The sequence below is a fragment of the Jatropha curcas genome, chromosome 8 (assembly GCF_041381405.1).
Source record: "Jatropha curcas cultivar XTBG-Jc1 chromosome 8, XTBG_Jcur_1.0, whole genome shotgun sequence".
NCBI lineage: Eukaryota > Viridiplantae > Streptophyta > Magnoliopsida > Malpighiales > Euphorbiaceae > Jatropha > Jatropha curcas.
Genome location: NC_143158.1, coordinates 16,400,433 through 16,427,728, shown reverse-complemented (window position 1 = coordinate 16,427,728; position 27,296 = coordinate 16,400,433). Strand labels below are relative to the sequence as shown.

The 27,296-nt window shown below is 31.1% G+C and overlaps 2 protein-coding genes across 4 annotated transcripts in view; one reads left to right on the top strand and one right to left on the bottom strand.

The window, feature by feature from the left end:
- Nucleotides 1–1,656: 1,656 nt before the first annotated feature.
- LOC149494253 (plant intracellular Ras-group-related LRR protein 6-like) lies at nt 1,657–3,824 on the bottom strand. Its single transcript, XM_089725129.1, has 4 exons — nt 3,497–3,824; nt 3,224–3,393; nt 2,661–3,127; nt 1,657–2,082 (listed from the first exon to the last, which is right to left on the bottom strand). The coding sequence occupies exons 1-4, from the start codon at nt 3,701–3,703 to the stop codon at nt 1,859–1,861; spliced, it is 1,068 nt and encodes a 355-aa protein (XP_089581255.1). The 5' UTR covers nt 3,704–3,824; the 3' UTR covers nt 1,657–1,858.
- Nucleotides 3,825–7,410: 3,586 nt separating this feature from the next.
- The window catches only part of LOC105634638 (potassium channel SKOR), a 31,714-nt gene continuing 11,828 nt past the window's right edge, over nt 7,411–27,296 (top strand). The window contains exons 1-6 of one of the 3 annotated variants that reach the window (XM_089725128.1): nt 7,411–7,707; nt 8,120–8,344; nt 8,497–8,560; nt 24,230–24,569; nt 24,678–24,973; nt 26,049–26,129. In XM_089725128.1, the coding sequence (XP_089581254.1) occupies nt 7,502–7,707; nt 8,120–8,344; nt 8,497–8,560; nt 24,230–24,569; nt 24,678–24,973; nt 26,049–26,129 (1,212 nt within the window). In that variant the 5' untranslated portion in view covers nt 7,411–7,501. Of the gene's footprint in view, nt 7,708–8,119; nt 8,345–8,496; nt 8,561–23,637; nt 23,786–24,229; nt 24,570–24,677; nt 24,974–26,048; nt 26,130–27,296 lie in introns of those variants that run through there. The other 2 variants (XM_089725127.1, XM_037638009.2) reach the window with 2 other exon arrangements.

Below are 27,296 nucleotides of genomic sequence, written 5' to 3'. Positions count from 1 at the left end.
TGAAGAGAGCTGATATTATTAGTTTATTAAGACTTGATATATATATATATATATATATATATATATATATATAATGAATGCAATTAATTGATGAATATTAAAATGCTATTGAGGATTGATATAGTTATGAAAATATGAAAGTGTTGTTGTGTTATGATGATTATTTGGAGATGTTGGGAGTTTGAAGTTTAATTGGGAGTGTTTTGTATTCACATGTTTGGCGAGCTCAGTTTTTAAAGGGGGAAATTCTTACAGTATTTCTGTAGGATTTTTCCCAATCTATTTTTTAAAAAAAAAAAAAAAAGATAGAGATGAAAATAAAATGAAATGATTAGCTATAAAAAAAAAAATATTACTTGCTAAACTTGTGACTACTCAATTACTTCTAATTCATAATCTATTATATATTAAGTTAAGACGGTGTCTCCGACACCGAATGTGTCATTCGTCGTTGGGTCTCACGGGACTGGGCGGAGGGTGTTACAGTAGTCATTCGCAAAACTTAAGTGAGTGTAACATATATTTGATCCTAACATCAACGATTGTGACCAAATTTACAATGATAAAAGTGGACATATATTCATCAAACATACAAATAAGAGTTAACTCTGTATTTATGTGGCTATTATTTTGATTTTTAATATCAAAACTTTAATTTTGTAGCCAAATTTATGAAAATGACCACTATTACTTTAAAAGGAAATGAAAAAGTGAGTTGATAACTTTTCCCTTGAAATATACTTGTATTAAATGTTGAGAATATTTATGTCTGATACTTTTCTTGATTGTTGAACTTCAATCTTAAAACAAACACATACACTCTAAGGGCTTTTTAGTCCTTTTAACTTGGCTTTCATCTCAAAATTACTATTTAGAGTAAAACTCTCTATATAAAAAAATACACCCAAAAAGGAAATTTTCTCTAAATAAAGAGAACGGAGGAAATATATGTTATGTAGTAAATTAGGGTAGTTAGCTTTATTACAAGCTTTGGAGGCTTTAAGTCTGACCAAGTCTTAGTGCTAGTTTGGTATAGGGAAACTGGTCATGACATAATTATTTGTTTTACTTTAGATTTTTCTCGTTTTTCATAATTCTTCACAGAAAATAGCTATTTCTGTTCCAAAATATAAGTTGTTTAAGATTTTGCACAGATATTAAGAAAGCAATTAATTTTCCTAATTATAACAAAATCAAGGATAAAGCCTTATATTTTGTATTTAATGTAAATAATCAAAGATTATAACTAAATTATCCTCTATCTTATACCAAGAGTTATTTGTGAAGATAGTGATTGTATTTAATGTAAATAAGGGTAATATTGAAAAAACATCATTTTTTACTCCTTGAAATACTCAAAACGACTTATATTTTAGGACAAAATAAACACCCAAAAATAACTTATATTTTGGAACAAAAGAAGTTAAAGAAAGTTGAACCTTGACTCAATTTATGAATCAACTTAACATATCATAAAATTTAGTTTTTTTTTCAAATATTTTAGAGTTGTTTGTTATATGAGTATGGGGGAAATGGAGTTTCTATGTTAAGAAACACATGAAATTAGTTACGAGGCCAAAAAGTACATATTTCTTTTTCTTTTTTTTAAAATTTATAATAGGCACAACGATCGAAAGAATATTGTAGGCTGCACAATAGGATAACCCTGTAGTTTGAATAACATTAATCAAATTGATGACAATTTTTACAGCTGAGAGGATTCAAAATTGAGAACTCTCATTCCTTTCCTTCTTTATAGGACATGAAAATGCTATTCATACACATAAGAAGTTGCAAGACATAAGCATATATAGGTGCATCAGCAATGCATAGATATCCATTAACAAAAATACCAGTATTATCTAGTGAAAATTCTTTTGTTGGAGAAGAGACGTCGAGGTGAGAACATCCCTGCTGTGTATCTTGGAGAAGTAAGGCCGTCAATGGAGCGATATTCAGCCATGATGAACCCCTCCCTCTCTTCATTGTTATAATGATTTCTGATGTTTCCTATTCCATTGAAAGTTCCGTACTGAACCAGCTTACCAACCCAAGACTTCTTCTTTTGTGGGCCCTTGTGTCCTGCAATTGGAATGGGAATTGGATTTTAATTATAACCAGGAATTAAAATTAAAAGCAAAATTAATTGGCCAATATGAATATTTTTGAAAATATGCATAAAATTTAAAAGAAAATTTAAAATTTAGAAGACTTTTGGGGACCAATGTGGATGTTTTAATAAGAAATATAATCGATAAAATTACAATAAAATCATTGAGGTTTTACCAAAATTACTAGTTTATCTTTACTATTTGGAAAAGTTATTGTCAAATCCCTAAGACTAAACTAAGTTTTTCATCGTTTTTGCCATTAAATGAGAATTAAAGAGTAATTTAGTAATAAATTTGAGGGACTAAATAGTAACAATATAATAAATGGTAATGACTAAAAATTAGACATTACAAAATATTTAATGGCAAAAAATATACTTTTTAGGTAGAACAACTAGTAATTTAACAGAACTTAGCATTAAGGACTTTGCAGTAATTTCTCCAAATAGTATAAACCAAGTAGTAATTTCAGTCAAACTTGGACGATTTTATAGCAATTAAAATCCAGCATGGAAATTTTAAATTGAAAACATTGCGATCCACCCCTACCTCTAATCATCTTGTCGCTCAAGTACTCCTTAACGGTAAGCAAACCAACCTCTATGACCTCCATTGGTGGCGAAACCAGTGGGTTCCCTTCAACGCTAAGCTTTTGTAGCTTCCTAAGGCAACCAATAGAGTCAGGTAAAGAGGTAATTCTATTGTAACTTATGTCCAATTCAACAAGAGAAATGAGGAGACCAATAGAGTAAGGTAGGGTTTCAAGGTATTGGAAATTTTGGCTAATATTGAGAACTTGGAGGCTCATTAGGTTCTCAAGATCTTCAGGAAGCGCCCTTAGGTTGTTTAGACGTGCGTCTAAAGTCTTTAAACAACTGAGGTGTGTTATTGAGTCAGGCAGCGAAGCAAGCTTGTTTGAGTTCACTGCTAGTTTCTTCAGGTTTACCAGCTCAAATCCGATGCTGTCTGGCAACTGGCTTAGCTTGTTGAAGTTTGCATTCAGTTCTTCTAAACATCTGTAACATATCGGTTTAAAGCCATTACTGGGAAAGAAATTTTTGAAGATTTCAGTGATTTCTTCCATCTTGGCTTAAAACTCAGACACCGCGTACCTGCAATTTCCAATAGTTCTGGGAAGAAAAGCGAGAAGGTTGCCGGCAATATTTAGTACTTTGAGCTTTGACAAACATCCAATTGAGTTGGGGAGGGATTTTAGCTGATTTGAGTGCACGTCCAACACCACCACATTTACCAATCTTGCTGCCAAAGATTCTGGTATTCTCTGCTCAAATTATTTCATAAAATAAAAAATTAATTGATGTGCACCAAGTGAATGCTGCAGAGTAATATTGTTAGTTAATAAAAGTACCAAAAGAAAACTTCACCTGAAGATTGTTATTGGAGAGATCAAGTTTGCAAATGGTGGCTAAGTTTAGGGAAGGATTAGGGAGAGAGTCCAAAAACATGCTGCTCAAATCAACAATTTCAAGCTTTTCTTCCTCGATTATAGGCTCTCTTCTCTGATCAAAATTTTTCTTCAAATCCACACTCATCATCGTCAATGGATGTTGTTGTTGTTCTGTATACAACATCTTCACCAAATAAATAGTTAATAATAACACTAATTCGAAGATTTTGTGTATTCAAGTGCAAAAATAAAAGACAATATTGTTTTGTTTTGTTTTGTTTTGTTTTTGCTTTGGTGAGAATATTTAAATCTCTTGATTTGTTTAAAGATGAGAAACTAAATATGCGGGCAAGGTGTTAGTTGAAAGTACAAAACACCGTATACTTAGGGGTTCCATGGCCATTTCTCTTACTGATAAAGTCAATTCCTTATTTTATGTTGCATTCGAAAATGGCCATATTCTACCCGCCAGCTACGTTCACATTTTTTGTTTTCATTTTTTCTTTGACTAAATCTTCTTATTTTAAAATTCATTATTAAACAAAATTATCCAATTCATATTTTCATAGGATATTCTATTCAATATTACTCTTATTTCAAGCTTCTATGAAGGATCATTAAACTCATTTCGGACATTCATACTGTAGTTATTGGTTTAGCTATCACGTTAGTTAATTAGGAATAAAGCCAATTTGGTCTCCGAATTTATTTAGTATGATTAAAAAGGTCAGATTTGATTTTTTTGGTCAATTTTAATCCTTGAATTCATATAAAAAAATTAAAAAGATTCAACTTTACTATTTAGGTCGATTTAACCCTTGAACTTATTTTGATTTTTACAAATTAGTAATTGATTTAATTAATATAATTGACTTTTTATCATTTTTGTCGTATACTAAACACACTCAGATTAAACTTTTTCAAAGCTTATGAATATAAATTTAAAATCCATAAAGACAACATTTCTTGTAATATAATAAATTTATAAATATGCATTATACCTTTAATTTATTCAACATGGAAAATACATAGATTTCATAATCGATAACTCAAAAATAGAAGTCAATTTTAAGATATTCAAATTAATACATATTTATAAACTCAAAACCATCGATCAAGGTAAATAGAAATACAATATACTTCATATATCATTTTTTTATATTTTATAATTAATTAATTTTTTGATAAATTAGATAGCTCAATCCTGACTACAGTTTTAATAAAGGTCTATATAATGATTTTCACATTATAAGTACAATGAAGAATTAGAGGTTAAATTAACTCAAAATGTTAAATATTATTTTTTTAATCATTTTAAATAAATTCAATAGTTAAATTGACCTAAAATATTAAATCTATTTTTTAAAATTATTTTAAACAAATTCAATGATTAAATTAGCCCAGAAAATCAAATCTGGCCTTTTTACTCTTACTAAATAAATTCAGAGACTAAATTAGCCTTTATTCCCATTAATTATTCAATCCATGAGTCTTAAAAATATTAAGAATATATAAAATAATTATATAGTATAATTGTAAATAATTAAAAATATCAAAAAAATATGTCTGAGTCGATTAGGTCAATGTGTTCAACCAATTACACTACAATTCAACTCATTCAATTCAATTTTCTTTCATAAATAATTGAAAACATAGAAGTGATTTAGTTCAGCGTCGGATTCACTTGTCTCCGAACCCAAACAAATTTAATAACGCTATTGGGAGAAATAACTATATCATTAAATGAACTAACAATTAAAATTAATACTTCAAGTAATTTAAAGATAGTACCAACCTTTTGAAACGTAAATGATATATTAAGTCTTAAAGTTTTATTTGTCCACATTAAGCTCTCCAACTATTATTTTCAATAATGTTGACAACTAATTTAACGCCCTTGAAAAATGACTCTATTTACCATTAAATGTGATAGATGGAACTAAGTTTGTACTTTAAAGGAAGCAATCCTCATAATGTACTCTAAAGATTTAACATCTTCTACTAGCCATACTAAAAATAGTGACCTACACTATCATCCATAGCTCAATCCTTGACCAAACTACTAGGCAAGTCCAAATTGTAACTGGTTTGGATCATATTTTAGGAGTCAAATTGTGACTACGTACCTACACTCTGACAGCTTCTAGAATATTATTCTCGAACCATACATTGATAAGGAGTATTCTCAATCTTTATATGAAGGACTCCAATGTTATTCATATATGTATACATAATTAATCTTTGATTATTTTGAGAACTCTATCACACTCTTTCTGACTTAAGCATCGGAATGCTTACAATACAAGTACCAGGGGTGTACATGAGATTGTGGGATCCTGACCCATTCTCGAAAATCATCCTAAATTTTTCATTCCAAAAAATCCGATATTAATTTAATAGATCTATCCCAAATTTCTTCCTGAAAGTAATTATGGAACGGGGCTATTTCTTTAATTAAAATCAACGCGTACTGACCCAAGTCCTGTCTCATTCCGTTCTATCTCGAAAATTGGAAATTTTCATCCCTTTTTTTTTTAATTGTAGTTGTCTTTTTTTTATAAATTTCAAATTATGTTCATAAAAATCATCTCATCCTTTTTATTTTTAGTTTGTTTATGATAGCAATTACTGCTAAAGTAATAATGATGTGAAAAAATAATATGCATTTGTTAAATATAAAATAAATAAGTAATTAAACATATTTTTTAACTCAGATTTTTCCTCTATTATTCCACAATGTGTGTTAAGTAAGACTTTTTAAATAATTTTTTTCTATTAAACAGAAAATGGAAAGGTTGATCAATACAAGATAAAATATTGACTTTAATTAATTTGATTATTAGATTATTAGGTGTGCTTAATGCTATCATTTTTTATTTTTCAAATGATATTCAGAATTAAATTAAGTATCAAATTTAAATTAGCTTAAAGACAACGGTGACAAAAATAATGATGAGTTAAAATTTATAAAATACATGTAAAGTTAAATTACATATAATTTTTGCATTATTTTATTTTATTTTATTTAACGCTTTTATTAACTAGATAATAACTAATTTAAAAATCTTATATTATAACTTTAATAGTAGATCATCAATGATTGAATTTATTCTTTTTTTAACTCAAATTTATATAAATGAATTTTGTTTGATTATAATTGATGAAAATAGTAATTTAGACGAAAAATAATTTAGTAAGTCTCCGGAAAAATCTAATTGATTTCCGATTCAATTCATTCCATCCTATCCCATAGACCCAAATTTTCATCTCTGGACTATATATTTATTAGGACGGGATTAAGACTTCATTTTTTATATTCGATATTTTAATATGGGATTGAAAATTATGTAATTTTTATCTCAAGAGGAGCAATGAGAAATGTAAGACTCATCCACTGACCCATTCCATCCCACCCATGCACACCCATAACAAGTACCCCTGCTCGCACTCAAAATGATAATCTAGTCACCCTCTCTTCAAGCCATTTGGTCTTTAGCTTGCTAAGCCCCAGTCAACTTGTACCTCACACGTAACAATTAGTATACCAAATTTTAAAATTTGAATTTAAATTTCAAAATTAATTTTCAATCATATTGAATATAAACTAGCAGTTGGATCAACAGTAAATTTTTTAGAATTCGTTTTAAAAAATAAATAAATAAATAAATAAAAAGCTTTGAACAGCTTAAACGATCAATTATTTAGGAATACGTGTATGGCTTTTGTTCCCCATTATTGTCTTTGTGTTTCTTGCTAGCAAAGGCACAGAGATCTCTTTTGGGAGCACCAAATCGTGTCATACTGTAGCAAAATTCCAACATTTCATGGAATATGAAAAGATGTAAATGTCTCGCACCATTGTCAAAAGGCAACATATTCTTTTTCTTTTGTCATATATAAAAAGTATCTTTGGCTTTTAGCTTATAATTTATTATAACTCCCACTAATCTGAAAAGCATAGTTGCTTGGGTGGGAGACGACGATGATGATGGAAGGAGAGAGAAGTCGAAGAGGAGATGAATCAGATGAAGTGAAAACTAATAATAAACCGTCATTGAAAAGGATTTTGGGCCTGCTCAGAAATGAGTCTCTTAGTGGAATTGGAAGAGAGATTGTTAGAGATGGAAGCAGCAGCAGCAGCAGAGCAGCTTCAACCTCCAATCGCTTTATTATCCCTCCTGATAACTGGTAAATGTCATCTCATCTCTATTTAGGATTAAGTTCTAACCAATTTTTTAATTCTCTAATTCGTTGTTGATTATTAAAAATTTTACTTTAACTATGTATTTCTGGTTTCACTTTTAAATACAAAAATTATATATATTGGAAAAGGCAAAGCTTGCACATGATATTATATTAAACTAAGACTAAACCATAAGCCAGCAGAAAAACATACATACATTGATCCCAAGAGGGATAAAGGAAAAGAATAAATCCACTGTCCATAAAGAAACTAATAATATGATAAAAGAATAAAATATTAGCAATCATCTTTTTATTTTTGTAGAATTCATTTATTCCGGGTAAATGTATAAATTCACTGCAACTTATATATACAAAAAGAGTTGAAATTTGAAAAACGAGGTTGATGATATTGCAGGTGGTATACCGCATGGACACATTTCATACTGATATGGGCAATATACTCATCCTTCTTCACTCCGCTAGAGTTTGGGTTCTTTAGAGGACTTCCAGAAAACCTTTTCTTGCTGGACATTGCTGGTCAGATCGCTTTTCTTATAGACATTGTTGTTCATTTCTTTGTTGCTTATCGCGACCTTCACTCTTACCGTATGGTCTACAATCCGAATCTCATTGCCATTAGGTATGCGTCTCTTTTTATTTGTCTACTATAAGATTCACTTTATTTTTAAAAATTATTTTATCATTAATTATAAAATTAAAAATTAAAAATATTATTTTTCAGCCAGATAAATCCATTTTTAGTTTGTCTAATATTTTATTTTCTTTTTCTAGGTATTTGAAATCTCGATTCTTAGTTGACCTTTTAGGTTGCCTTCCCTGGGATGCTATTTACAAGGTAACTTTATGACTTCATCTCCCCTTTCACTTTATTTTTTCATTAATTTTTAATTTTTTTAGTACTTTATTTGATCAAATTCAATTCTTTTAACAAGTCATTTGGAGTAAATGATGAAATTATAAGGTTTAACGCAATTTACATGTTTAGAATAATAAATTTTAAAATGATGAAATTAAATTGAATTATATTACTGACATAAATGAAAAATTAAAATGGTATTATAAAGTACTGTGATCTTCATAATTTATATTTATAATGAGATAGATTCTAAAGAAAGATTTTGGCACTTCTACTGGACACCATTATTTTATATAAATGGATTCAATTCTTTTAACTTCTGGTTTAGTTTATTTATGGCAAAGATGGTTTCTTGAGTAGTTGTTTACTTTTTCAATTGCTCAACCGGGCTTATTTTAACATATAGTTCCTGAATTATAGTACCTATTGCTTAATTGTCATCATACTTCAATCTCCGCTTAAAATACATCAACTTCTATTGAAGTAACATACAAATCCTTTTACCATTCTTTCAAGTCAATTGCGGGATAAATGCTGATATATAATTAAATAATAATAAAATAAATGTAAAAGAAAAAGTCACCTGACATTTTTTATCTGAAGAAAAAGTCAATTTCCAATTAAAAACTGGTTTTTCTTGTGCCTCTCGCTCTGGTTCCTCTTTTTTTATCAAAAATTTTTTAAATGCCTTAATTTTTATCTTTATTAGTGTTAGAACCGTCGCAATGCGTAGGGCAATTTTAAAGGATAAAATAATTTTTATAATATCATTCAAAAATAATAAAATTGTTAGAAGTGTCAAAATGGATCGGCATGTCAGATTCGATATGAACTCATCTAACACGTGACACGATTAAGGTTAAAATGAATACAATCCATTTAATAATCATGTCAAATTTATCAACACGAACACGACACTAAAATTATATAGGTGACACGAAAGCAACACGTGTAACCCACCTAATATCATAAACAGATTAAATGGGTCATGTTGACCCGTATACGACCTGTGTAATCCGCCTAATATCATAAACATGTTAAGTAGGTCATTTTGACCTATATATGATCCACTTAACCTGTTTATGATATTTTTAAATTTTAACTTACATAACTCAAATTATATTTAAAAATAAATTTTTATACATAATATGTATAGATTCTTCAACATGCACAACTAAAAAATAAAAAATTTAATACAACAATAAAGTTTAAATATGATTTTAGTTGGAGTATTTATAATTTATTATAAATGATTGTTTGTCTATATAATATATAAGAGTATATATGTATATGTATATATATTTTTAATATCTATTTTTTAATATTCATCTTGAGGAATGAAAAGACACATTAATACACACATCTAATAAGTTACTTGTATGAAATTTTGTTCTTTTCATTTTTTAACATTTGTCATTCTATAATCCAAAATAATATCAAGTGACAAATTGTGTTACTTACACTTAGCTTTCATATAAGACATAATGCATAACACGCTCGACGTGGAGGCGATGCATAATCCATTCATTTATGCAAGTCTTCTACTCCATCTCCACTATCAATTTTACAAATTCGAACAAAAAGCAAATTCAAAATACTATCAAATGACAATTGTGCTACTTACACTTAGCTTTCGTATAAAGCATAATGCATAACACGCTCGACGTGGAGGCGATGCATAATGCGTTCATGCAAGTCTTCGGCTCCATCTTCAATATCAATTCTACAAATTTGAACAAAAAGCAAATTTAAAATATTGTCAATAACAAATTGTGCTACTTACACTTAGCTTTCATATAAGGCACAATGCATAACATGCTCGATGTGGAGGTGATGCATAATGCATTCATGCAAGTCTTCAACTCCATCTTCAATATCAATTTTACAAATTTGAACAAAAAGCAAATTCAAATCACCAAAAACAAATCCCTAATGGTTCCCATTTCGATAAATTGGTCTACCAAAACGCACTACAACTCCATAAATATAATATTATTATGAGAAGATAAAAGAAAAAGAAGCTAACCTCTCATCACAATTTCCCTCGTGTGATAAAAAAATCAAGCATATGAAACTCTATCCTCCAGTTGTTTAGATTCCATAGAACCTAACTCTCAATTATTGATGAATGATTTCATAGACTATGGTTTCAATTGAATAATTGAATCACACCGAATTGATTTATTTCATTTGATTTTGTTAAAAGATAAATCTAATTCGGTTAGTTAAAAATCAAAATCAACTAACTCTCGATTATCTGTCTAAAAATATAAAATCATTGATTTTAATCATGTGTAACAATTTTAAGAAATTTATATTTATGAAGGGAGAAAGTATTTTCAATCATTTAACAAAATTTATAATATTATTAATATTTTTCATATAAAAATTTATAATTTTCTTTTGTTTTTCCATAATTAATGAAAACATTAATATCACTTAATAGTATTTTATGGCTAATAAAATTATTAGTATCATTATTAGCAAAATTGTATGTTTGCTTGCTAATATATATCATCTGGGGATGTAACTAATAGATATTGCACGGCTTGGGTTATATATACTTTAATTTAATTTAATGGTATTATATTGATGGAGATATAACTAATATATATTATCTTGATAAAAGTATTATCTGAAAATATAAAATAACTAATCTCATTACAATTGTGCTAATAACTATTCTCCTTACAGTTGATAAATTAAGAGATTTACACTTGACTGCCATTTAAGATAAACTGATCCGTTTTTATATATTATATAGATTTCTTCGGGTGAATACTTAATTTCACCCCTAAACATTGTCACTTTAATATTTTGGCACTCTCTACTTTTGTTTTGACTCATCAAACACTTTAACTTATAAAATTGCATCTAGTAAACACTTCAATTTGTAAAATCATTTTATTAAATAATTCAACTTACAAAGTTAGATCATTAAATACCTATTAAAAAGTTAAAAAATATAAAAATTATTATTTCTAAGACTATGCTAATATCAAATAAATATTTTGCTTATAAAAGCTAAAAACCTTAAATATTATTAATGTTAATGTGAAAAGTGTGTTGTTATCAAATTTTGCAAATTCAAATGTAAAATAGATCATTCATAAAGTTCAGGGTGTTACAAAGTTGAAATTGTAACATGTTGAATTTATATATTCAGCAATATTTTTCTATCCTTTATCATTTAGCATTTTTTTGTAATTTTATTTTTATTCCTCTCATCCTTTATCTCTTAGTTTTTTTTCCTAATTTTATTTTATAGGCATGAGTCAATAAACACTATAAAAAGAATTTGAAATTTGAGATTAGATTATAATGGAGTTACTTTGTTATTCAAAAATCTTTTACTTCTAATTTGTTTATTCGAATCCAACTCCAACAAATCTTATTTAATACCAGATTTCTCCAACTTAATGAAAATTGTAAAAAATGTATAAACTACATGAATAAAAGCTAAATCATTAATCAAATTTAAATCAAGAAAAATTCAGAAAAATGAATTAGATTTCCGATTAAAACTATTTATCAAACTCAAGGATTATGTCAAAGAATGTCGTTGGTTTGCTAGAGATAAAAATGTTCAGTTTTTGTAAATGTTAAGCCAAAGAATAATGCTTCAAGTAGGTAGTGAGTCGTAATCCTCCAATTAATGAAGAAAAAAAAAAGAAAAAATAAATAAGAAAAGGTTAAGCCAAACACGCATTGATGGTTTTATTTACAGTAGTCATAGGAGTTTAGTCTCTGATCATCGATGGAGTCGAGGAAGGTAGAGGAATTAGTAGAGTTGGACCAAATTGGATGATCAGTGACTATGTACTATGAGATTTGACGTTCTAAAAACGTGCTTATTTAGAATCAATCTTAAAGATGGAAAATTAATGGGTAAGAATTCAATATTCCACTTTCAATACTTGAATTTTTTAATTTGCTATGATTTGGTTATGATTTGAAGATGAAAATTTATGATTTGATTGTTTTATGATTTTTTCATTACGAATGTTTGATATTGATTATGGTTTGATTATTATTTTATAATTTTTTATTATGATTGTTTGAGCAACAATTAATTTTTTAGACAATTTTTTTAATTGTGTAGGATCTAAATAAAAATTTTGATTATGTAAGAGCCATATTAAAAAAGTATCCAAGCCATAAAAAAATATTTAATTGAAAATCAGATTAAACGGGCCCTGAATATTCCGACTCGATTTTTATAGGAGTTATTCAGGTGCGGTCCGAACTTTTACAGGGGTCGGATCGATGAAGCTATTCCCTCTCATTTTGGATTCGGATATTCGGATCGGATTTTGACCCGACCCAACCGATGCTCACCCCTAGTTTTAATTGACGAATTGAAATATAAAAACGATTAAGTAATAGGTGTTATAATCAAGGGGCTAGTGAAAATAAGTCTCGTAATGAAGAGAAAATTAAAAAAATGCTCCCACTATCTATGATTGTTTCTTGCATTTATTTACTTTCTAAATTTTCAAATCAAAAAAAAATTTAAAAAAAAAAAAACAATTTGCTCAAATATTATCATTCACGTTTGTGGTTTCTTCAACATTTCTTGATTCTCTAGTTTTGAATGAAGCAAAAAAGAAAAAAAAAAATGCTTGATAAACACCTGCTGTCAAATCTTGAGTATTTTCAGTTTTTGAAACAAAGTAAAAATAAACAAAATGCTAATGAAAGATTTAAACTTGATATTAGGAGACAGTCATCCTAATATCTCTCTCCAAATCGCTCATGTAACTAACTTTATTTCTGTATATAAGATCAAAGACTCTCTCTAGAGTAAAAGAGTTAATGATCATTAACTTCTTAATATATTCCAACAATTTCTTTATCACTGCGAGTACACTATTTCGAGAGTATCAGTGATATTTTGAGAATTTGTTTGTTGTTTCAATTTTTGAATGAGGAAAAGTATTAATTAATTAATTAATTAATTAATAATATAAATAATTAAGCCTTAATCTCAAATTAGTTGGAAGTAAACTATACGAATCCTTTATTTCTAATATTTGACCCGATCAAATTGACTGTTGGGATTATAACTTATCCCGAGTGAGGCCCGCGGAAAAATACCGGTGGTAAAAGTAAAATAAAATTACTTTTACCACATATACCTCCAATAATTAAATATTGAATATTGACGATCGAATCCACCAGAAATAATAATCACGGTAAAAAATTAAATAATTACCGTAAATGCCAGAAAAATAAGAACACTGAGAATTACGTGGTTCACCCTTCAACTGTTATGGGCTACGTCCACGGGACAAAAACTCCGAATAAGTCTTCTACTAAAAATAGTAGGTACAAAAGAGATTACAAAAATAGTGGCACACAAAGTGTTTCCCAAAAACACCCTAAAAATAATTTCCTCACTATTTTCTCTCTTTCCCAATTTTAGGAACCCTTTCCTAAAATTTTCTACACCTAATAGTGTATATTGCTTCTATGTTTTTGTACGTTTAAATTGAAGAAAACTTCTCCTATTTATAGGAGAAGTGGATGCCTTAATGGATGCGTTTGCGCAATCAACGCATCCATTTTCATTTTTAGGTACAACTGCCTTTGATTTTTTTTTTCTTTAAACAACACGTGTTTTTCTCCTTTTATTTTTTTTCTTCACTCAAATGTGTGTGGGTCCCACACGTTTGAATCTTCCTTTTTTTTTTCTTTCTTTCAAACTTGTGTGGGTCCCACATGTAGGAGGGACCCCACAACAATTCTCCCCCTCCCGACTACATGGTGGGACTCTCCATCCCTGCTGCTTTGACACATAGCTCGAACTTCTCCTTTGGAATGACCTTTGTTAATATATCTGTAGCAAATCTGTCTGTGTTGATCTTTCGCAACTGAAACTGCTTCTCTTCAATGGCAAGTCTGAGCCAATGATATCTTACATCAATGTGCTTCGTCCGTGCATGATACATAGTATTTTTGGTCAAGTCTAACACACTTTGACTATCACAATAAACTATATATTCTTCCTGTTGCACACCCAATTCTTGAAAGAATCGCTTTAACCAAAGCATTTCCTTTCCTGCTTCTGTTGCTGCAACGTACTCTGCTTCAGTCGTTGATAATGAAACGCATTTCTACAATCTTGACTGCCATGAAATAGCTCCCCCTGAGAATGTAAATAGGTATCCTGATGTAGATTTTCTTTCATCAAGATCACCGGTCATATCTGCATCTGTATAACCAACAAGTGCAGACTTTTCACCTCCAAAAGTTAAACATAAATTTGAAGTTCCTCTCAGGTATCTGAAGATCCACTTCACTGCTTCCCAATGTGTCTTCTGAGGATTTGACAGAAATCGGCTCACAACGCCAACTGCATGAGCGATATCTGGTCTTGTACACACCATTGCGTACATTAAACTTCCGACCGCTGAAGAATATGGAACATTTGACATATCTCCTTTTTCTTTCTCTGTTGATGGGTAGGATTTCTTACTCAACTTGAAGTGAGCGGCAAGCGGAGTGCTAACTGGTTTAACATTCTTCATATTGAACCTCTCTAGAACTCGTTCAATATATTTTTCTTGGGATAACCATAACCTGCAGGACTTTCTGTCTCGAATAATCTCCATTCCAAGAATTCGCCTTGCAGATCCCAAATCCTTCATGTCAAATGCTTTTGACAAATCACTCTTTAACTTGCTAATCATGTGTGCATCTGGTCCAACGATTAGCATATCATCAACTTATAAGAGAAGGATGATAAATTTACCATCAGGGAATTTATGAACATATACACAAGGATCTGCATCTGTCCTTTTGTAGTCTTGATTCACCATGAAAGAATCAAACTTTTTATACCACTGTCGCGGTGCTTGTTTCAACCCGTACAAGCTCTTCTTCAAGCGACAAACCATGTCCTCTTTTCCCTTGACCTTGAAACCTTCTGGTTGTTCCATATAGATTTCTTCCTCTAGATCCCCATGCAAGAATGCGGTATTTACATCAAGCTGCTCCAACTCAAGATTCAAACTGGCTACTAGACCTAGCACCACTCGAATAGAACTCATTTTCACAACTGGTGAAAAAATCTCATCAAAGTCAATACCTTTCTTTTGAGTAAAGCCTTTGACGACCAATCGAGCTTTGTATCTCACTAGGTTGCCATCATCTTTCTTCAGTTTGTACACCCATTTGTTCTTGAGTGTTCTCTTCCCTTTTGGAAGTTTCACTAGCTCATACGTGTCATTCTTTTTCAAAGAATTCATCTCTTCTTGCATGGCCTTTCTCCAGCAATCTCTATCTTTGTAAGATTGCACATCTTGGAAGCTCTCTGGCTCCCCCTCATCAGAAATTAAAATGTAATCAGAACTAGGGTACCTTGTAGATGGTTGGCGTTCTCTGGTTGACCTTCTTAACTGAGGTTCAACTCCTTCTGGTGGAATGGGGTTCTCTGGCTCCCCCTGCTCAACACCCTCTGCATCACTGTTATCATCTACAATTGTCTCTTGATCCCCTGTGACTGGCTCTTCTTCTTCTTCTTGTTCTGATTCTGGCATTCCTCCTCCTGTGGCATCTTCTGTAGGAATGCTTCCTGGTGTAATATCAACAACACCATCACTTGTGGATTCTTCACAAGTTGTATCTCCCACGATATCATTCTCATGGAATACTACGTCTCGGCTCCGGACAACTTTCTTTTTCACTGGGTCCCACAACCTGTAGCCAAACTCTTTGTCTCCATAACCAACAAAAGTGCAAGGAACTGACTTGTCGTCAAGCTTTGATCTCTGTTCCTTCGGAACATGCATAAATGCCTTGCATCCAAATATCCTCAAGTGAGAGTATAAAATATTTCTACCTGTCCAGACCTTCTCCGGGATATAAAAATCCAATGGTGCTGAAGGTAGTCGATTAATTAGGTAGACAGCAGTATTGACAGCTTCTCCCCAAAATGGCTTAGGTAAGTTGGCCATTTTGAGCATGGATCTGACTCTCTCAATAATGGTGCGATTCATCCGTTCAGCAACGCCGTTGTGTTGAGGTGTACTAGGAACTGTCTTTTCATGCCTGATACCGTGCTGACTACAATAATCTCTAAACTCTTTAGAGATATACTCACCACCATTATCCGTGCGCAAACACTTCAAGGCCACTCCAGTCTCCCTTTCCACAATAGCATGGAATTGCTGAAAGTGCTTGAATACTTGGTCTTTTGTGCGCAACAAATACATCCATGTTTTTCTTGAGAAATCATCAATGAAGGTAAGAAAATACATACTTCCTCCAAGTGATTCTACCTCCATGGGACCACATACGTCAGAGTATACCAACTCCAACTTATTGTCTCTCCTTCTAGAGCTTTTCAGAAATGAGACCCGATGTTGCTTCCCAAACAAACAATAATCACAAGGGTTTATTTTACCTTTGGCTAATGGTATGAGGGACTTCTTAGCCAACATATTCAACCCTTTCTCACTAACGTGCGCCAGCCGCCTATGCCACAAATTTGGTGAAGCATCATCTTCAACTGTATTTAGTTGACCCGCACAAATTATTGCGTGCGTCTTATACAGCGAGCAACATAATTTTCCTCTCGCCACCACCAAAGACCCTTTGGTGAGTTTCCAATTATCGTCACCTGTATGATGGTGATAGCCTTCCTTGTCCAGTACACTCACAGACAACAGGTTCAACCGAAGATCGGGAATATGTCGCACATTTTTAAGTGTTAATGTGCACCCGACACTTGTCATTATGCAGATATCACCGATTCCCACCACTTGCGAGACACTATTATTTCCCATTTTAATAGTGCCAAAGTCTCCTGCTTTATAAGTAGAAAAGTATTCCCTTTTTGGAACACAGTGGTATGAAGCACCGGAGTCTACTATCCACTCGGTATCTGCATCTCCAAAATGACAGCAATCTGCATCATGAGTGACTAAAGTCGCCTCACCATCTTCTCCTGAGACTGTAGCAAATGTATTTCTGTCATTCTCCTGTCTTCGGTCTGTATTATCCTGTTTGAGTAAACGACAATTTCTTTTGAGATGACCCTCCTTACCACAATGGTAACATTTTCTCATCTCTCTGAACTTGGATCTACCGCCTGACTTTACATGCCTTGGACCTCTACTCTTGCTCCGACCCCTATTCTCTGTGACAAGGGCTTGTGAACTGGTACTGGCAACATCTCTTCTTCTGAGTTCTTCATTAAGTAGTCTATTCTTTACCATAGACATTGTTACCACACCATTTGGAGCTGAGTTACTTAATGACACCACATGAGTATCCCAGCTATCCGGTAGAGATCCCAACAGTAGGCATGCTTGCATCTCATCTTCTAAGGACATACCGCTAACTGCTAACTCAGTTACGAGTCCTTCAAAATCGTTCAGGTGTTGTGTAATTGATCGTCCCTCTGACAGCTTCAAGTTCATGACTTTACGCATCATGAAGACTTTTCCTTGAGCATTCGTAGCCTCGTACATATTCTCTAATTTCTTCCAGAGAACTTGGGGATCTTTTTCATTTCTTACATGGTTGTACAGGCTAGCATCTATCCATTGGCGTATTGTACCCAATGTCTACTTTTTTAATTTCTCCCACTGCCTTTCTTTCATATCTTCCGGCTTTGCACTGTCACCTTCAATTGGATCATACAGATCTTTGCAATTGAGGTAGTACTCCATTCTGGATTTCCACATTGAATAATTCGAATCCGTCAATTTGATCATAGCCCCGTCGTTAGCCATGTTGAATTCTAGATCTGACAAAATTTCACTATTCACGAAATTCACTATTCACGTGAATAGTAACTTTGATAGAATTTACCAACCAAAGGCTCTGATACCAGTTGTTGGGATTATAACTTATCCCGAGTGGGGCCCGCGGAAAAATACCGGTGGTAAAAGTAAAATAAAATTACTTTTACCACATATACCTCCAATAATTAAATATTGAATATTGACGATCGAATCCACCAAAAATAATAATCACGGTAAAAAATTAAATAATTACCGTAAATGCCAGAAAAATAAGAACACCGAGAATTACGTGGTTCACCCTTCAACTGTTATGGGCTACGTCCACGGGATAAAAACTCCGAATAATTCTTCTACTAAAAATAGTAGGTACAAAAGAGATTACAAAAATAGTAGCACACAAAGTATTTCCCAAAAACACCCCAAAAATAATTTCCTCACTATTTTCTCTCTTTCCCAATTTTAGGAACCCTTTCCTAAAATTTTCTACACCTAATAGTATATATTGCTTCTATGTTTTTGTACGTTTAAATTGAAGAAAACTTCTCCTATTTATAGGAGAAGTGGATGCCTTAATGGATGCGTTTGCGCAATCAACGCATCCATTTTCATTTTTAGGTACAACTGCCTTTGATTTTTTTTTTCTTTAAACAACACGTGTTTTTCTCCTTTTATTTTTTTTCTTCATTCAAACGTGTGTGGGTCCCACACGTTTGAATCTTCCTTTTTTTTTCTTTCTTTCAAACTTGTGTGGGTCCCACATGTAGGAGGGACCCCACAACATTGACGTGGATGCAAAGCAGAGCATATCTGGAAATTTTCAGAAAAACTTTTTGTAGAAGAAATTTTTGAGGGAAGTTTTAGAATTATTTGATATATTAATAAATAAATAAAACATAAAATAGACATCAACTAATTAGGATCAGCATATAAATTTTTTTTGTCCCTGTTCTATTACGTACATAATTATATAAAAATACAGATCATTAACGATGATAATTTTCCTCCAAATAGTTTTACACAACAACTTTTCTTTTTAGCATTCTCGGATCTCCACTCTCGGTATTTACGAACAAAGATATGTGGGGATCTATATAACATTATGGTACCATCTTAGTTGTTATTCTCCCACTTCATCTCTAAATGATGAAAAATAAAAAAATTGCTCAAGGAACCACTTGTAATGGTACTTTTTAACATTTTTTTAACTTTGAATAAAAATAAAAATAAAAACTTTTACCTGTCATTGTTTATGGTTATTTCTACTTCAGCAATTTTGAAAGCAAGAAAAATTAAAAAAAAAAAAAAATCTCAAACACCACCACTGATGTATCTTAAGCATTACATTGTCTTTATTAATTTTTGAATGCAGTTTTTTTTTTTTTAAAAAAAAAAAAAACATTACTCCAGAAACTCTCATTGTCAATGGTAGTTTCTTGAGCGTTAATTTCTTGATGGATAAAATATAATTGGATTTTAAATTATATTTTAATTAATACTTTGGTCTCTCCATTTTTGAAAAATTATTATAATGTCCTTAACATTTGCTTAAACACATGTTAGAGTCTTTCCAATAAAAAAAAAAAATCAAAATTTTTCATTCAAAATATGAGCATATTTTCATCCAAAAAGTGTTTTGACTAATGGTAAATGTATTGACTTTTTGGACAAAAGGACCTGACATTTGAATAAAAGTTAGTAATTTTTGAAAAACTGAAAGTATTAATTAGAATATAATTTAGAGACCCAAGTATGTTTTATTTTTTCTTTATTTTTTCAACGAACTAAAAATTGAAAAAAAAAAAAAGCTCAAGATCTTTAAATTGTATTAATTTTGGGTTAGATCCAGTTCAAAATCAAAATTTCCAACGAGCAGTTTTAATTTGAGCTTAAGACATATCTTATTTTTTTATGAGACTTAATTTCACTTCACATAGTTAATGATTTTGTCTTTCTAACATAGCAAACATGTCTCATTGTCCCTCAGTTTTCTTGGCATAACAATTTATGAGAGCAATACTAAATGACTCAAGTTGAGTCTGACTCGATTAGAATATCTATAAATAGAATGACCATAATACCCTTAATAACTTTTTATTTGGTTAGATGAAAGATATTAAATTTGAGTTTGAAACTCTCTCTCTATCTCTCCTATTTTAATGATAGAAATCTGACAAAACTTCAGGCCGCAAATAAAGTGCTTTAATATAATTTGGCCAAATATTCTCCCATTTAACAAATGTAGACCTTTCAAGTAACAGTTTATTCGGAGAACTACCTAAAGAAATAATAAAATTAGTTGATTTAGTGGTTTTGAACTTGTCAAGAAACCATATTAACAGGAAAATTCTAAAGAGTATTTCAGAATTACACCAGTTGTTATCACTTAGTCTCTTAGATAATAGACTCTCAGGTGAAATTCCGGCAAGCATGTCTTCAATGACGCCTTTAACGCATCTCAATGTGTCAAACAACAACTTGTCAGGTGTAATACCTTACACAAATCAGATGACAACTTTTGATGCATCCTATTTTGATAGAAACCTAGGTCTATGTGGAGGTCTTTCTCCATAAAGTGTTCACATGATGATTCAAGGACAAGTGATTTGAAAAGTAAAAGAATTGTTGACTCTGATAATGGTGATGACTTGGTTGATAAATGGTTTTACTTGGCGTGGGATTGTGATTTACTGTGGTTTTATTGGTTCCTTTTCTGATTTTTGCAATCAAAATAGGTGTTTCAAATACAATTTATTTTTATTTCTCAGCAATTAAAGTTGTAGAGGCTGTACACAACTTGAGCCAAATATTTTTATTAAATTTATAAACTCAATTATGAAAAGAATAATGTTAAATGGCTGAAGTTGAGCTTGGTACAATTAGAATCTCTATAGAAGGAATGTTCATGATGTCCTTAACAATTTTTTATTTGACTAGATGAGAGATACTGAATTTGAATTTAAAACTTACACTTTCTCTCTTACTTTAATGATGAGAATCTGATAAAATTTCAGACTCCACGTGAAAGTGCTTCAATATAATTTAGCCAAATACTCTCCCATCACTTAGATGCCTAACCCCCAAAATGTTTTCCTCCAAAACGTGCAAGACCTTTGTTTACCTAGTCTGAGTGAGTTCCTCTTCCTCAAATTAGGATTTAACGTAATTGGGAGCACTCAATAAGTTATTAAATGCTGGCTGTAAAATTGCAAGGGGACTTATCATCGGTTTGCAGAAATCAGTTAAAAATATCTGTTATCGAAGAATTTAAAGTTAAAGAATTTAAATTTAAAGAAGAAAAACTATAACGTAATTGAATCAACATTGACTTTTATACTTGGCTTGTTTAGACTGTGAGAATTAAATCAAGAAGTTGGAAATTCTATTTGATTTTTTCTTTTAATTTTATACTCCTTCTGTCCCTTGTTTGCTTATTATTCCTTTTTGGATGTCACAAAATGTGTATAAGATTTCTAAATTTGTATATTTAAACAATTATTTTTCCATAATAACCTTTATGATTGTTCATTAAAAAAGATAAAATAATTTTTATTGACTAAATTCTTAATATGCGTGTTTTGTTAAATCATGTAAACAAAATGAGACGGAGAGAGTATATATTTTTCGACTAAATAAAGTAAGTTTGTTATTGTTACAAAAAAAGTAAGTTTTTGGTTATTACGATGTATGATGTGATATTGTTATTGGGTCAAAATTACAACTTAACGAGTCTTCCACTCTCTAGTGATTTTTGTTAGGTGGATTCTAGATTAGCGACAGATATTTTAGGATGGAGAGTGGAGATGGTGCCGTATCAAACACTTTGAGATAGGTAACAATTTGTTTTACTACTTTCTTTTTTCAAAAAATAGAATAACTTTAACAATATCATACCAGTTTTCAAGTGGTTACTTGATGTTGCGCATCGAAAGATCAAGACCTCATTGTTCCTCTCCTCTTCATCTTCAGCTAATCATTGCCTTCCTTTTGGTCATTTTAGGATGCTGGTAGGATTGGAAAGGAAGATGCATAAGCAAAAGGCTTACATGTGTTGGGGAAAAATATTTTAGGGCTAGGCATCGAGTGATGGGAGATTATTTAGCCAAACTTTATTGAAACACATTATTTGTGGCGTTGTTTTGTCATATTCTTCTCATCATTAAAGTAGGAGATAGGGTATAAGTTTTAAATTTAAATTTAGTATTTTGATTTGATCAAATAAAAAATTATTAAGGTCATCATGAACATTCCATGTATAGAGATTTTTATTGTTCTAGACAAAACTGGCTAAATTATTAAAAAAACTCAAATTTTGCAGGTAATTTTAATTGTATCGATTTTTTCTCTTAGTACACTGAATTTCAATTTTATATACAATAGCATCCTAATTTTAAATTGTATCAAATTTAATGAATAAAATATCATTTTTCATTGAACGTATATGATCAGATTAATAAAAAACACACCATTTGATGACACTCTAACTAATATTGTTTAGGATTTTTTTTTTAAAATTCATAAAAAGCCAAGTGAAATAATAAATTTTAATTAGTTATAAGCATAAAATATTAGTTTAGGTTTTTATTTTGCCATTTTTTAAGCATGAAATTTTAGTTAGGGTTATATTGAAATTATACTTAATTTAGATCTCTCATAAAAATATATTTTATTCGTTACGATATAATTTTTTATTTATAGCAAATCATTACTCGTTATTAATATTATTATATAAATAAATAAAAAGTATTTTATTTTTAAGATGAATATATTATTTTTTATTTTAATATTGGATAAAATTTAAAAATAATATTTGTTTGGAAGCAATTGAATAATATTTTATTTATTAAATTAGACACAATTGAAACTAGAGTGTTACTATAACTAAATTAAAATTCAGAGCAGTAGGAGACAAAAAAAATAAATTTACGGTATAATTAAAACTATATGTAAAGTTTAAAGTTTTTTAATGATTTAGTCAACATAAACTAGAAAAAAAAGAGTAACTGATTAAATTTCAGTTCCTCCTATTACAATTATCACCGTTGTGGCTGTAACTAAATCAAAAAATCTCATTCATCGATATGATTTGCTCAAAGACACAAATAATCACTCAAATGCGTTCAACTTGTGAAAAACTGAAATCTTCACTCAATTTGCAACTCAAAATGAAGCTTCCGGACCAAAATCACTTGTCAACGACCGATGGAGCCGTGGCCTGTTCCGTATCCCATTGCCATGGCGGTCGTCGGTTTCTGACCTCGACCATACTTATAAGTGTGTCTCTTCCCCAGGAGCTCATTGGTACATTACGCTCTCTAACTCTTCCTAGTTTCTCACCTTAACTTTTTAATGTTCTTCTCCGGCGAGTTTCTCGCCAAAATAAGGCGTGGGAGTGGTTTTTACGAGTTTATAAGGACTGTGATGTGATTGGTGCCAGGAGTTGCAGACAATGGAGGTGGGAATTTGGGTGATTTTTCTCTCTATGTATTGCAGTTTTTCTGTTTAAATTTTTCTCTCCTTATATGAAACGTTAGGAAAGTGGGAAAACCTTTCTTCTTGTCCATACTCAATCAACTCAGCTTACTCTCCGCCACCGTCGTTCCCTTTCTACAGAAATGAGCTATTTATAAAATAAGCTTCAAATTACCATGAGAAGTATCTCTAGCTTTAATAGAATAGGGAGTGCTATTATACATTAGTTGGATTGAAGAGTACTTAGTTAGTGATTATCATTTCTACTAAAAAATTGATAGGAACATTTAAAAAAAAAAATCATAATTTATGAATACAAATATTTGTGGTATTATTTCATTTGTTTAAATCTGTGGCTGTTTAATTTATATTAGAATATAATCCTGCAATCACATTTCTGGTTATCTCAAGCTACTGCTCTGATCAGGCTTGTGGGAGAAAAGAGGCAGCCAGGTACATGCTATGGATTAGGCTAAGTCGGGCCTGCAGAGTGACAGAATTTTTTGAGAGATTGGAGAAGGATATCAGGATCAATTACCTTTTCACTAGGATTGTAAAACTTCTTGTTGTTGAACTCTATTGCACACATACAGCTGCCTGCGTATTTTACTATCTTGCTACTACTTTGCCTCCTTCTGAGGAAGGTTCCACATGGATAGGAAGTTTACAGATGGGTGACTATCACTATTTAAACTTTAGGGAAATTGATCTCTGGAAACGTTATGTAACATCACTCTATTTTGCAATTGTTACCATGGCAACTGTTGGTAAGTTCATATGTTGGTTGAATCCCATTTTATTCTTGTCTATTAGAAGTCAATGATGGGTTACTTCTTGAAGGCTGGATGCTGAGGTTATGTGCTTTTCTTCTGCAGGATATGGAGAAATACATGCAGTTAATGTCAGGGAAATGATTTTTGTCATGATTTATGTATCCTTTGACATGATTCTTGGTGCTTATCTGCTTGGTAACATGACTGCATTGATTGTAAAAGGATCAAAGACAGAAAAATTCAGAGATAAAATGACTGAGCTCATCAAATATATGAATACAAATAATCTAGAAAAGAGCATAAGTAATGAGATCAAAGGTCATCTAAGATTACAATATGATCGCAGCTACACTGAAGCTGCTATGCTTCAGGATATTCCAGTTTCTATTCGCGCGAAGGTATTGATAATGCCTGATGTAGTTCAGTTTGTTAGCAGATAGACAATTATTTTCTTATGTGGTTTGACTTTTTTCTGATATTTTCTGTTATCAAATTGATATAGTACCCTAGGTTCTGACAACCTAAATACTTAAAAATTCAACTAAACTCCAAATATGCCTTCTAGATGCTAGGCTGCAGCATTATGTAGTAAATAAAATTAGAAAATTGCTAACTACGCATACTAAAATATAAAATATCTTTGACAACTCTAGTGCAACATAAATTACTTGTTAAGTTTTCTGTTACTGGTAGAAATATGAGTTGATAACTGTGGTGAGATAGAGACTTCCAAATCTGGTCGTTCCTCTACCTTTACGCCTTCTTTTAACCCTCTATCTCTATCAACTCTCTGATCTATGTTCCTTATGTAGTAATATTAAAGAAAAGAAAAATGGTTGTCGTGACATCAGAATATGATAATTACAATTTCAAGTCCAGAAATCCATTGACCTGCTCATTGTAGTTGATAAAGCCATTTTGGAAGAAAAGCTATGTAAAAAACCATAAAGAGCACGTGTAGGATAGCATTGGAGATTGCTAAGCGGCCAAGTGAGCTCAACAGAGTGTGAAGAAGTTGGAGTTAATGGTAAAGCATTTTCTACTTAATGATTGTAAAGGCCGAGTTTTCTCCAACTGGGGTTAAGACACAGTATTATTTTGGATACATGTAGAGATGAATATTTTTATCTACTAGGAAATTTCCATGAGTCTATGAACACCAATATAACCTTTAGGACTTCTCTTAAAATTCGACTATTTGCTTTTAGGTTGATGGCATGAATATCAATTTTGCTTTATGAGAAGATTATACACTATATAGCTGGGGGAATGCAGTAGACCATGAATGGTTCATACAGTGGCTTTTTGCATAGTTGGATTAGTTATTGTATCTCCTGGTGTTTAGCAATTCTCTCTCTCTGTTTTGCTTCTTGAGGTTGTATATGTTTTATTCTTTTGATGAGTTGAAGTTCCAACTTCATCTGTACACATTTATGCTTGGTCGCATGTTTAACACATTTTTCATCTTTGCAGATTTCGCAGAAATTATATGAACCTTATATTAAAGAAGTTCCTCTTTTTAAGGGATGCTCTTTGGGATTTATTAAGCAGATTGTAAGATGTTCAATTACATACCTAAATAGATTTTAATGTCGAATGTTTAAGCTCTTTTCTGTGTCAATCTCTATAGGAATTTCGTTTATGTTATTGTCAGTGCCAGGCATAATATTTCCGTGGCAGAGACTTCTGCTTTGACTTTCTGCCGTAATTATTAGCACTATTGTTAGAAAAAAGCTTTTATTTGTCATGATGGAAATTAAAGTATATTGTTTCTCTCCCATTAATTGAATTAAATATATTCAAAAATATATATTGTGCTGAAATTTGTTAAAGATTCCAGTGGTTGTTTTCTTTCTTTATTTCTTTTTTTTTTTCCTGCTAAGTAATTGATTCAAAATGCTCATAGAAATACTGTACGTGAAAATCTCTATCTTCAAGAGAACAATGAGGAGAAGGAAAAAAAAAAAAAAAAAAAGAAAACAAAGTAAGAAAGCAATCAATATTTTCTGCGACCTTCATGTCTTATTTGTGCACACTTTTCCACTTAGAGACATTGTTTGAATTAAACTGCAAAACTAGTTGTTTTGATAGGGAATAAAAAGATTACTCCTTACTGAATAAAATTTGATAGTAGAAAAAAATAAGGTTGAGAGTGTGATGCAGGAATTGGCAACTTCAGTAAATTACAGGAGTTTAGGATTTCGGAGTACGCTTCAAGGCACTTCTGAGGAAGGTCTCAAGGAGTTTCTGTAATATTAATCAAATAGAGCTATTATTTTAGACTTGGTTTTATTTCTTGCTTTTTTTGGTTAATGATAAAATAAATCCAAACCTTTACTCAAATATGCAATTGCGATCAATTCTTTGGATCATTTTATATAGACAACTTTTCACATTAGTGTAAACTGCAGCCAAATCTAGAAGATCTTATCATAAAATTCTCAAATTGCTAACTTAGCATATATTTCATTAAAAGACCTTTTGTTTTAGCATCTTATATGGTACATTAAGTTTAAAAACCTACAAAAGTAGTACTATTATTATTTAACGCTATATATATAAATATATTTCGTCCTCTCTTTCTAGTCTCTTTCACTCCCTCCACCTCTTCCTTACCCCTTCCCTTAAATATGTTTTATGTGAAATTTTTATGAATGAAAATGCATGATTGACCATAAATTGCAAATTGTATCAAAGGTTTGGATTTTTTTCTTTTATTCA

Bases quoted from the DNA above. Each gene is read 5' to 3' on its own strand.
- LOC149494253 (XM_089725129.1), bottom strand. From the start codon at position 3,703: ATGTTGTATACAGAACAACAACAACATCCATTGACGATGATGAGTGTG. The intron at 3,128-3,223 runs GTACGCGGTGTC...GATATGTTACAG, and splicing joins AGAACTATTGGAAATTGCAG to ATGTTTAGAAGAACTGAATG. The intron at 2,083-2,660 runs GTAGGGGTGGAT...TTCCAATTGCAG, and splicing joins GAGCGACAAGATGATTAGAG to GACACAAGGGCCCACAAAAG.